Source organism: Vipera ursinii (assembly GCF_947247035.1).
Source record: "Vipera ursinii genome assembly, chromosome: 2".
Classification (NCBI taxonomy): domain Eukaryota; kingdom Metazoa; phylum Chordata; class Lepidosauria; order Squamata; family Viperidae; genus Vipera; species Vipera ursinii.
This window is the reverse complement of record NC_139513.1, coordinates 214873154-214885856: the sequence shown is the minus strand read 5'-3', so window position 1 is coordinate 214885856 and position 12703 is coordinate 214873154. Positions and strand designations below refer to the sequence as shown.

At 45.1% G+C, this 12703-nt stretch overlaps 1 protein-coding gene across 2 annotated transcripts; it reads right to left on the bottom strand.

The window, feature by feature from the left end:
- Positions 1–1911: 1911 nt before the first annotated feature.
- LOC310635269 (cyclin-dependent kinase 4 inhibitor B-like) lies at positions 1912–12099 on the bottom strand. 2 transcript variants are annotated; one of them, XM_083354025.1, is made up of 3 exons: positions 11496–12099; positions 4444–4525; positions 2384–2615 (listed from the first exon to the last, which is right to left on the bottom strand). In XM_083354025.1, the coding sequence occupies exons 1-3, from the start codon at positions 11637–11639 to the stop codon at positions 2515–2517; spliced, it is 327 nt and encodes a 108-aa protein (XP_083210151.1). In that variant the 5' UTR covers positions 11640–12099; the 3' UTR covers positions 2384–2514. The 2 variants fall into 2 exon arrangements, with proteins under 2 accessions (XP_083210150.1, XP_083210151.1); XM_083354024.1 differs by lacking the exon at positions 4444–4525 and having other exon boundaries at positions 1912–2615.
- Positions 12100–12703: the final 604 nt, after the last annotated feature.

Here is a 12703-nt window from a genome sequence, read left to right as displayed (position 1 = left end):
CAAAAAGCTAAGCAGGGTCAGACCCTGTAGGTTTCTTGGCAACAAGACATCAGGAGGCTGGCTCAAGCCATGCCGGGAAGGCTGGGCTGTCATGAGAGGCAGACCAGTGTGGGGGCGTTTTATGTGGGAGTTAAAATTGAGCAGCTCTCAGATCCTGCTTGAGCACAGTGGCACCGATCATTTCTGATTTCCTCGACACCCCTACTTTCAGCAGCTCTTCTGTGCTAAATGTTCTTCCGCCCAGCTGAGCCTTCTTCTGCTTCCTTACTTGTCATACTCAGAAGCAGAGGCATTTCCGAAGGTGGAAGAGACTCTGGAGAGTCCAAGCTCTGAGTCACACACCAGACCTGAAGCGCTCTCAATGCTCTTGCTAGGGCAGTCTGATCCTCCGTGTGTCCCCTTTGGATGGCTTCCTCTCACGCCTTCCCCTCATCTTCGGATGGATGCTCACTTCAGGTGAGGAAATCACAGCACATGGAATAGACCTAATCCTATTTGGCTTTCTAACCCTACTGTTCTCATTTTCATTTGGAAGCAATCGTCAATTATCCACTGACCCGCTTTGGCCTTGATTCTCTCCAGAGGTTAAAAATAGAATAATTCATCCAGAAAGCACTGAGATTCCCAAAAGGATAGTGTAACTTGTTAATTGTCGTTTTAAAAGGTCACAGAAAATGGCATCCTTCTTTTCCACTGGCAAGTTATAATCCATCCTCCCCCCTACCTTTTGAGACTACAATTCCCATGTATTTATGCATCACATTATAGTCCCTGATTTACAGAGGCTGCGCTGCATGTCAGGTTAGAAGGCAAAAAGATATTCTGGGACATAGAGAGGTAACAGTTGTAGGCAATGTCTATAACTCCTTAATTCAAACCATTTTTATTTTGGGATTGCACAAAGCCCCTGCCAAGAACAGCTGCCAGAAATCCAGGACAAGGAGCAGCTGCTTTCAGGAATTAACAGCACTCTTATGTGCTCAAAAGCACTTCTGTTGCTTTTGAATACTGAATCTTATGCTGTCATATAATGTACCAAGAGAAGATGAACACACTTTATGTTCCCAAGCATCTTCCTGGCAAGAATGTGCATGATGTAGCAATAGTAGTAAAAGTGGAAAGTTTGCTTTTGCTTTTTCCGCCAACGTAGGTTCTTTTACTTTTGACGATCCCAAATGGGATTGGGGCTTGTTACTTGTTACTCATTTACCACCGACATGTGGTACTCTCTAGGCAGAGGCATTCCTACTGTTCCAGCCAGAGAATGGGAAATGCCCTAAATTTGATGCTTATATGCGTCTTGCTGCCCAGAGCCGCAGACTTGATAGTGGACCGTCTAAAGTCATGATCATTAAGAAGGGAGTGAGGACATTGCAGGAGTAGTTTCAAAAAAGGCAAGACGGAAACCAGAACTGCATGCCAAAGCCCTGCTTCTTTTTTTATGTGTGGTTGTGGGGGGGGGGGGGCACATGAATGACACATGCAGAAAAGGCATTTGATCCTATGGTTGCACGTGCCATCTTGTCTTTTTTGAACCTCCTCTGCAAGCGTTCCTGAAAGTAGAGCTGTCAGAAGGGACTTGGATTCATCTCCGTGAAGTGTTTTGCACCCCGGGGTTGGCAGCACCCCTCTTCTCTTCTGCTTGTGATAGGTGGCAGGTCTTGGCTTGGGAAGCTGAACTGCTCTGAGCAAAAGGGTTTTCCTGGCCATTCAAGTCACGGGGCTGAAATCTTGCCAAACCATTGGTCTGTTGGAAGAAGTCTGTAAGGAGAAGCCAAATGACGTGGCACAGCTAGATGTGTGTGTGTGTGTGTGTGTAGGTGGGAGCATTGTGTTCCCAAGCAGGTTCGAAAGGGTGCTTCATCTGAAGCTCTTTCTGTCCCTCAACCCCTCTCTTCTCCAAATAGGAATAAATTATTTATTTTGCACAAATTTAACACAAGACCATCAGAACCATGCTCCACAATGCAGAGGGGGGGAGGAGAATTCTATGGTGAGTCACAGTTCTGTTTTGGGGGGGAGTAGGGAAATCGGGAGGAAATCAGAGCACACGTACAGACAGATTAGCAGGCCAGAAGAGAGAACTCACAATTGGCCCAATTGATACAATTCCTAGATGCAGGCAATGCTTTTTTTAAAAAATGAGAATAGCTTGGGAAAAAAAAGTAGAACCCAGTTTTAGTTGGAAAGAGCTTGTTCCTTCTAGTCTTTCCACAAGTCTTGAGAAGAAAAAAAAAAGGCATCTAGTTTGAACACCCCAGGCCTGTCCAAGCCACCGTGGTCTTTATTGCTGTTATTTTCGTTACTTGTCAGGAACATTCCCTGCTCTAGTCTTTCATGTATCACATTGAAACATTTCAACCAGATAATTCTTGTAAGTAGTCAACCACGTGAGCTTGCCCATTCTGTCTTGCCAGGTCTAGCGGGCTGTGGCCCCATCTGTCCAGCTGATCACACCGAGCCCCCCAATGGTGCAGGATCTTTAAAGTGTCCAGGAATCCTTCCTGGGCCAGGTCATGGGCTGGCGTTGCACCTGTGGAAGGGTCTGGCCGGTTGGGATCCGCTCCTCTCTGCAGCAGCAGCTCTGCCATTTTGGAGCTTCCCATCATCATAACCTGGAGGACGGGAGAAAAAAGTAAAAAGCTGAGTTTTGACTGGGCGGCTTTTGTGCTTGTCCTCTATAAATTTCAGCTCCCCTTTTGGCAACAGCCCCCTTATCTAGACTGTAACACCCTGGTCTTAACCGGAGCGGCTCTCGTTCCGAGATTTTATTTTTTATTTTTTAGTCTCCCTCCATCTTCAACCACGCATATAGTCCCCAAAGCACAATCCTAGCCTTTAAAACAGAATGAATCTGGAGCCATACCTTTGGTCTTAAAAGCTGCAGCGTGATAGGACGGAGTAAAAGTTAGGAAAGAGAGAAAGTGGTGGTCCTTTTTGGTTGAAAGAAGCACCTCAGATGGCAAAGGTTACATGCCTTTGGGTGGGTGGGGGAAGACTATTCTGAACACTTGCAGACGGCCACTGGAATTAAATTAAATTAAATTAATTCCAGTAAGCTGGGGTCCTGCGTCTATTAATAGCAACAGCATAATGCTATGTTAACCTCCATCTTTCCTTTTGATCTCGGTTTCCAGCCTAGGTCATTTTTGCACCCCAGAACTCTTTTCCAATGAAATAGAAAACACGATTGCCTTTCAGTTATGCCTTTTTGACAGAAATTAGCCATCTGCACAGTCATAGAGCGGTTTGTTGGTCTTTTTTTATGCCCTGATAATTCCCCTAGGGCATGTTTAATGGTGCCTCTTTTGTTCATCATTGCACATTTCGTGGTTGATTCATCTTCCCCTGTTTCTGAATTTCAGAAAGTCACACCGCAATGTGTCCAAATGGAATGTGGGAAGAGAAATTGACCATCTGCCTAGACAAGTTCATGGGAAGTTTTCAAACTGCAGAATGAAGAAGCCTCGACTTCGTATCCACATCAAATGGGTTCCAGCATCCTGAATGGAATGCATTTCCCCATCAGTTAATGATGTGTTAATGGGACGAGTTAATCAAAGGAGAAAACCAATCAGCATGCCTGTAACATCTAAGGACCTGCAAGTCTGGCAAGGTGTGCTACATCAGAGGTAAGACAGATTAGTGATGTTGACACAAGGAGGATTGGTTAATACCTTATAATTATATCATTAGTGGGAAACTGATAGGAGAAACTGCCAATAAGGAACTTGGAACCATGTTTTTTCTTCTCCCTACTGCTGAAGAAAATTAGGGTGGCTAGCTTTGAGACTAACTTTATATCCCGTAAGACAAAGGGGTGTCTCTCCAGTTCCATCCTGGCTTGTCTGAATGTGCAATCATTTATTTGTTGCGTTGCACAAGGGTCAGTGTTTTTTTTTCCTCCCTTCCTTTTGTCAATGGTTCAAACTCCCAGAAATAAATAGATTTGCTCCGTTTTACTCTGGTCCCTTTTCCCTTCCCTGGTCACTGCGTTTAATGGGGATCAGTCTTCTTTTCTTTACGTCCAAAGTAATTTATCTGTAAAATGAGACAGTTATTTTTCACTTATTGAAAGTACGATACTGGGACAGCTGGGATATTTTCTGTCTAGGCTTTCTTTTGTCCTAGCGGTGTTGGGGATTATTTTAAATTCAGGATCATCTTCCTTTGGGATATATTTATTTTTCAAAATTATTTAAATTATTTCAGTTCAGCTGTTAATTCTAGATCTTCCTTGTAGAGTTTAGTATAGTTAAAACACAAATAGTACAACATAGCATAAATGACATACCGTATGCTATTATAAAAAAAACCCTACGTATTTTGGAAACAAAGAGCTTCCTTTTTCAGTCAGACTTGAATGTATCAAATAACAATTGATAAATTATCAAAAGATGAGCTGTCAGATATATTTTATTCACTAAAAGTAAAATATAATACCTAGGAATCTGAAATAAAGTGTATAAGTCCTTTTTCTGGTGGATGTGATTAGTTCATGGTAGCCTTGTTTGTTGGAAAACATCTTTGAAAAGAACCAATCTGGGTTAGTAATAAAGTATTATACTGACACTGGGCAAACTCAGGGTCAAGTACACCCTTGGCCTAATCCAAACAATTCAAATAAATACAATTTATTTTCGGTTAACACTGAGAACATCAGACAGCTACATATTTGTTTCTGATGTTCAACCTAAACAGATTCTGTCCACCCATCCTACCAGTCCTTCAGGAAAAGCTCTAAAAATGGAGGGGCACACTTACACACACAAACACACATACACAGGGGGGAGAGAGAGAGAGAGAGAGGGAGAGATTATCAAGGCCTCTATAGTCCTTATGATATTGGCCTCATGTTGCCTACAGGGCATAATTTACAAGGGTTGTTTTCTGTACTATCCAGAGTTCATATGTTATACTATAATTTCAATTTAAATTGAATAAGCACACATGTGCGCGCGCGCACACACACACACAGGATGCTGAGAGTGCAAGGCATTAGGCTAAAAGTTCACAGTCACAATGTATCACAATTAGGATACACTGTCACCAATTTTCTTCAAGATTTCTTTTTTTTTTAACTTGGGGGAGTGGTTGATGTTGATAATGGCTTCACAGGAAATGAATAAAGTAAGACAATCAAGACCACTTTGAAGGAGTTAAGAAAGCAGATGGATTCTGGAATAGGATTCCCGCCTGTTTGGATGGATCCTGCTCTCCTGCTCCTAAAGAATCTGGTTTGCAGTTTGGAGGCTTACATGACAGCTGTAGCCAGGAGCTCCTTTATCCAGTCTAAGCTGATGTGCCAACTGCGTCTCTTCTATTCCTGGAGAGATCAGATTTGCTCTGGGTAGCGCATGCCTTAAAGAGAGCCAGGTTTGTGCTGTGGTTAAAGGCACCAGGTTAGAAAATAGGCAGACTGTGGAATTTTAATTCTGCTTTAGGTAATTGGGGGCAGGCAATCACTGTCTGTCAGCCTTAGGAAAAAGGTAGTGGCAAACAACTCCTGAAAATATGGCCAAGAAGACTAGTGTAGGGTCTTGTCAAAGCAGTCACCAGGAGTTAAAACTGGCTCCAAAGTAAATACAACAATGCTTGCCTTAGAGTCTATCCCCATGACTGTGTGAAGACACTGTCCCTTCTGTTTCGTATCATTGCAGTCTCCCTGGTAGTCCGTGCAAAGAAGCACACGTGAAATTTTTTTACACATTTCATATCTAGCCTTAAACTTGTTGGCTTAAGGGGGAAAATACCAGTGTAGCAAGGAATGCGTAAATAGGTCTCATTTACAGGTGGGTGTGGATGTAGTCAATGTCATGGGGACAGATGGGGGGGGGGAAGGTGTTGTACCATGCTTGTGCTTGTACTTAGCTGCAAGTGGGAAATGCCCTCAGTTCAATCTTATCAGATTGGTGCAACATATCACAATATCTGGGGTTACTTCCATCATAGAATTCAGAAACCACAACTGGTACAAAATGCAGAATGTAGAAATTGTTAATGGGTACATGGCCCAAATGATACTGATCCTAAAAGGATTGCACAAACTATCAGTCAGCTTCCAGGCACAATTCAGGGTTAGTGATGCACATCAGAGTCCTACGGAAAAGAGATAATGCCAGATGAAATAAGAGGCTACCTCTTTCCCAGGTTATTCACTCCCTAAACCCTTTCTCTGGAATAGATCACAATTGTGGCAGAGGAATACTTGGTGTGACAAAAGAAATTGCTTTTCCGAGTCTCTGCCTCACATATGGAATTCCCTGCCACAAGGCCAATCTAGCTGATATTTTAATGATTGGATAAAAGTTTTCTCTTTGGGAAGAGCACAAACACAGCACAGCTTATGCAAAATGTTACTTGAAGACGTTATTGTGTACGGGTCTGCTCTTATTTTACAATATTTACTAGGTAAGCATAATGTTAACTTTTTTGTTTCTCATTAATTGAGAATTTAATTTTGAGATTGAATTGAACCTTGCCCTGCTTTAAACAGCGGCTGGTCACCCTCAGTGATGCCTATGCATTAAAAATGTAGGGCGTACATTCACAGAAACATATCTTGCCAAGTACTGGGCCGTTCTAGGATTGTTGCAAACATGGAAAGGTGGCTATAATCATTTCACTTGCTGCCCTTTCGTTTTCTTGCTTCGCTAGGGCCAGAAATAAAGTGACTACGAATTCTTCTGTGTTGCCTGATGTGCTCTAAGGTCTTGCTTCATTTCAGGCAACAATTGTGTCCCTGCTCTAAGAAAATAGGAAAAATAAGTGCCACCCCCCCCCCCCAGAATCGGCATCCCAGAGAAGGCCCTTTCCAGAGAACCAGACCAGGAGATAGTGAAAAAGTGGGCGGCAGTTGTGAGGTTTGGGAAAAGGTGTGGAGAGTAGAGGTGAAAAGGCAGCCAGAAAATTGCGAGTCAACAAAAACCAGACGAATTGGGCCACACAGGCAGAGGAGAGTGAAATGGGACTGGGCACAGAGCCATCCTTTATCAAGAGCAAATGTTGACATTCAAGGTTATAAAAGGCTGATACGTCTTACAGAAAGTCTCAATAATAAGATGCCGCGCGTCTCTCTAAACGCAAAGGGCGGGGAGGGGGGGCAATGATAATAATAATAAACCTTTATTGTCAAAGTACAACATGTGTACATTGAGATTAGCTGAGCCTCCCCCCCCCTGCTCTCCCCCCAACACACAGTGACAACAAACCCTCCATCCCACCACACTATGTGAACCAACTACACCACACACCGGCCTCCCAAGTCAATTCTGCATAAGATTATGTCCCATTTAAAAGCCTAACAGCCCACGGATAAAAGCTATTTTTCAGCCTGTTTGGTACGGCTGGCTATATTCCTATATCTCCTACCGGATGGTAGGAGAGTAAAGAGATACCGTCCAGGGTGTGAGTCATGCATTTTTGTTAAGAGATTTGCGAAGACCGCTGGGAAACTCAGCCCATCCAAGCGACCGCTTAACTCGAACCAGGCGGTTGTTGTTGTGTTTTTTTTTAACCAAGTGCGACCACGCGTGATGGCGATCGCGTGTGCTGCGGAGTAGTCTTGCATTCCAGCCCAGGAAGCCATTCGAGGGGACCGATCGCAAAGCCTTAAGAGTCTCCGAAAAAAGAAAAGGGAGCGCTAAATCTTCTGAAAGGAGCAAAGCCACGCGCGAAAACCGCGAAAGGAAAGGAAGAAACGTTTGCTTCAGCGACCGGTGCCGTAGCCTAGCGCGTATAACCAGACTTTGGAGAGCAAAGGCGAAGACGGCGTCGAGACCCGGCGAAGAGCTCGATTGAATCGGCTCCGAGGAGTTGAACAGGAAAGCAAGGTCCGGGGAGCGTTTAGTCGCCGTGCGAAACCCGGGTTTCGCACGGGACTAAATGCAAGAAACGGGTTTTATCCCAAGTTTAAGCGAGAGAGAGAAAGCTCCTTTCCACGCAAGTTGACCAGGTTCAGGAAGCCCCGTTCAACACCTCTCTTGCCACGGTGTAAAGTTTTAACAGGAGGACTAAAAGTAGAGATGGTGACCGCCATATTGGCGGAGGACGATGGGTATTACAGTCCAAGGAGTTCAGAAGGCGATATTTAAAGGCAGACTGAAGATGACCCACGTGCAGCGAGATAACGGACACCCCCTGCCTTATCGCAAGCACAATACTTAACTATATCATTCCCCGTGTAATATCCGTCGGTTTAAACACGGCCTGACAAAACCACGGATTTTTTTTTCTTATTTTTTTTTTTGCTCAGTACCTCCGGTAATCTTAAACCACCATACTCGCATCGGTATCTGCTGTTTGTTTGGTAACGGTCTACTCACGTCGCCGAGTAAACATGTAGATAAAACAAGGAGACCCGATCTAATGGAAGGGAAGCATTAAACTCCTATTGCCACGAAATAGGAAAACGGGAATACTGTACATTTCTTGAAGCAACAGCGCTGATCGGAAGACCAGGGGGGAAAACCCTCCGACCAGCCGCGCTGCCAGACTCTAAAACTCTGCAGTTACTACCAAGATCGCCGTCTCTAAGTTGCCTTTGCCTGCAAATTCTCGAAGGCATTTCAAGCTTTGAGTTGCGGAAAGCTGCTCGGGGGGAATAACTTTTATTTAAAACTCTTAATGGGATTTTCCCCTCCCTCCCCTCCGTTTCTTTTGGGAAACGTTTCTCTAATTAGACCCAGATTGTTGGGGGCAATAAGCTGACTTTTTAATAATGCCGCTTGGGGTGTGTGTGAAAGCCCTAATAAGCAGGCATATACATAGAATGAAGGCTACTGCTAAGCTTGTAAGCCGCCCTGAGTCTTCGGAGAAGGGCGGGATATAAATGGGATTAAAATAAATAAAATAAATACATAAAATAAATTCTTAAAATCAAACTTTTTCTCTTTTTTCCCGGGAGGGGTAACGGTGGAGACCGTATCCGTTGCAGAGCGATATCAAGTCCTTGCCTATATTTGCGTCTCGGTTCCTTTCTAACTTCCTTTCTAACTTTTAATTGCCCTGTACACCGCCCCGAGTCCTTCGGGAGAGGGGCGGTATATAAATCCAAATAATAAATAATAAAGGCGTGCGGCGCAACCGGGGGGAACGGACGCCGAGTAGAATCGTCAAGGCAAGAAACGTGATGAACTTGGGAGCACAGGGACCTTTTCGTACACACGATTTCTCGGAAATAATTCCCCTCTAGGCTTCATAGGTAATTTCCACCTGAGGAGTTCCTACCTTGCTTATTCAGCGTTCAGGCATACCGCGTAGATGAGACAATATGCCTGTACTTTCGGTTCCCAATAGGCATCAGTGAAGAGACATAATCACCCGATTTAAGCGTCCTTAACCTTTTTTTTAGGAGACAGACTCAGGATCGCGCCACCGCCTGCAGGGAAGCTTCCCGAGAGAAGAAAAATTGGCTTGTCCCACCCAGTCAGGACCGCACCTAGATGACTACATTTCTTTATTCCTTCGCCTTCAAAGGGACATTTTACGACCCGCGACCTCCGCAATTCTTGGAAATAGAAATCTCAGTATTTAAGGGGAGGCAAGGGGGGGGGGGGCGCAAGGCCGCCGTGGATCTCCAAGGCAATGAAATAGTGCCCGAAAACCCGAGCTTATAAATCCACAAAGTTCTCCGTGCAAACAGGATCGTAAAGGAAAAAAAAAAAGGAAAATCACCTCCGAGCCACCCGTTGCCTCGTCGTGCCCCCCCCCACACGTTAAATCTGTTTTCCGTATAGTAGATGGATATGGGACTTGCAACTAGTTCCAGGTTTTAGTAATGTGGATTGTTTTATAATAATGCTTGATTATCGAGGAGAGATTCGAATCAGTTAAACAATAAAGCGAGAAATAGTCTTTGCATTGTACGGCTCGAACGCAACCACTTTTTTTAAAAAATCAGACGACCCAGCCTTGAGAAGGGAATATATCCTCTGATGTGACCCTCTGAAAAATAAATGTATTGTGTTTTTTCCCTGGCCTATGGCGATTTTTATTTTTCACATTTTTGAACTGCCCATTTCATTCGTGGAGGAACTCTGGGCAGTATATAATAAAATGTCAAAATATAAAAACACCCTATAAAAATTAAAAATTTAGAAGGAGGCAAGGATGATTAAACCTTGTTAAAACTAGTTTAAAAGGTGATATATTTTATATGTCTATTATATCTATATGTCTGTCTATATATTACATCTATTATATATCTATAAACATGCATATGTATATGCTTTTTGCTTTTGAAATATACATATTGCCCCTCTACTTTATTTCCCTTTTACAAGATATCTTCTTTTGCTGCAAACACAGACATTCCTCATATAAAATATAATCTAATTTAATCAACTGGCAAAAATGAATTAGACTATGCTAGTTCATGACCGGTATATCCTTCTTCTGAAATAGTTTTAATAATTATTTGGTAAAATAGGTGGGGGGTGGGTTAGAAAAATATTTAATATTTATTATTATTCCTGCCCTTTTCTTTTCTTACTTGAATCCACAAGAGAGGAAATATATACATGATGCTTGAACAATGTTGATTTAAGTTTGTGTATATAGTCTCCACCCTGGTCAGGGCTTGGACAAAAGTTTCTCCTCAGTTTGGAAGCAGTGTCATATGGTCTTCCCGCAAGAGGGGTTAAAAAAAAAGAGAGAGAGAGAGAGAGAGAGGGAGGGAGGAGAGAGAGAGAGAGAGAGAGAGAGAGGGAGGGAGAGAGAGAGAGAGAGAGAGAGAGAGAGAGAGAGAGAGAGAGAGAGAGAGAGAGAGAGAGAGAGAGAGAGAGAGAAACAAATACCGTAATACAGTCCAGAACAGAACTTCTGCTTCATATGGTGTGATTTCAGAGCTGCTGCCTCAGCACAGTAGCCATTTCTGCGGTTACTGAATTAATTATAAAATCCAGATGATTTAAAGTGGCAGCAGAACGCTAGAGAGGGACTGCGCGTGTGGAAGAGTGGGTAGCCGGGAGACGTGGGGAAAGGGCTAAGCCCGGGGAGAAAGGAATGGAGAGAGATCGACAGGTCCCTTCTTGGGCTGCAAGCTCTTTACGCCGAGCCCGGACCCCGAGTAAAATAGCTTTCGAGTTAAGCTCGAGGCGTCTCTCTCTCTCTCTCTCTCTCTCTCTCTCTCTCTCTCTCTCTCTCTCTCTCTCTCTCTCTCTCTCTCTCTCTCTCTCTCTCTCTCTCTCTCTCTCTCTCTCTCTCTCTCTCTCTCTCTCTATATATATATATATATATATATATACATATTTCATATACATATACATCATATACATATACATATCCTGATCAGTGTGACGGGGCTGCAGTTTTTCGAGCGACCGTGGTGGAAATAGACACCAGGAGGCAAGCCCCCCCACCCTCCCACCCTATGACTTCACGGTAGACCCTCAAAGCCAAGAAACGTTTGAAGCCCTTGCACGCTGAGCGGCCAGTGGGAAGTGCAGCCGCGCCTCCTCCCTTTTTACACCGAGCCTCTGATCTTTCGGTCCCACCTGAATCGGACTCCGGCCGAAGCCATTGATGGCATTGGGGTCCGCCCCGCTCTCCAGCAGCCCCGCGACTGTCTCCAGATCTCCGCGGGCAGCAGCGTTGGCCAGCTGGTTCGCCTGACAGTTGTCTCCGTTTGGCGCTTCCATGTTTGATCCAGCGGCGTCTCTAAGTCGTAAGGGCGAGCGCCTAAGTAAGTCAGTGCATCCGCCAGCCGGCGGCTCGGTCTTTTTCCCTTTCGCGCACCGGACACCGGCCCTGCACAAAAGTCCCACGACCCAGACTTTGGCTTCCTCTTCGTCGTGCCGCTCGGGCAATTTCCTTCCCCCTCTAGGAGGTCGCCGTCTTCTTCGCCTCTTTTCTTCCACCGACGGCCTTTCGTCTCTGGAAGGCCACGGCGAGGAAAGCTCGACGTTCGCCGGTTAGCTCGGCTGCCCAATTTAGCGCCCTCGCTCGGTAGCTAAGGGAAACCGGCGGCGGCAGAAACTGCCGGGGGCGCATGCGCTCCGCCAACGCCGGCGCCTGCTGTCGGAACTCCGCGGAGGACGCCGGAATCGCCTGGCCCGAGTGGAACCTCCCGCCCCTTCGGTGCGTCTTTAGAGCTGCTCTGTCCGGCGCGCGGCGTGGGAGGGGCCGAATTCAGGATGCGGGGATTCTGCGGCTTCTATTGGACGGCGGCTTTGAGCGCGGCTGGGAATAAGGCCCCTCGCGTGACGTAAGACAGGGCACGTAGAAGACCCCTCTCTGTTAGTTAAAAATAAAAATAAAAATAAATAAATAAATAAAGACACTTTGGCACCTTTGCTCAGAAGTGACTCGGCCGGTGCTTTTTCCCACTTGCGTGCGGCTGTTGCCCGGTTCATTGGGCAGAAAATGGGTTGGAGCAGAGCGCTCCCTTATGGTTAGAAATGGTACGGTCCACCCTGAAGCCGACGAGCAACTCGTCTTGGAGGCTTTGGGCTTACCTGCGTATGTTTACGAGTGTGCCCGCGGATATATGTGCACGCCCTGGTTCCTTTGTCTCCCAAACGTTAAGGGCGACTTGAGGCCGGACTGTCGAGGGTTAAATTTATCCAGTCCGACTTTAAGCTGAAAAGGAATGGCAAAGACCCATCTCATTAGGGGGGGACGATTTTTTTAAAAAAAATTCCATTTATATCCCGCCCTTCTCCGAAGACTCAGGGCGGCTTACAAGCTTAGCAGTAGCCTTCAT

Bases quoted from the DNA above. Each gene is read 5' to 3' on its own strand.
- LOC310635269 (XM_083354024.1), bottom strand. From the start codon at position 11,639: ATGGAAGCGCCAAACGGAGACAACTGTCAGGCGAACCAGCTGGCCAAC. The intron at 2,616-11,495 runs GTGGGACCGAAA...CCCGTCCTCCAG, and splicing joins TCGGCCGGAGTCCGATTCAG to GTTATGATGATGGGAAGCTC.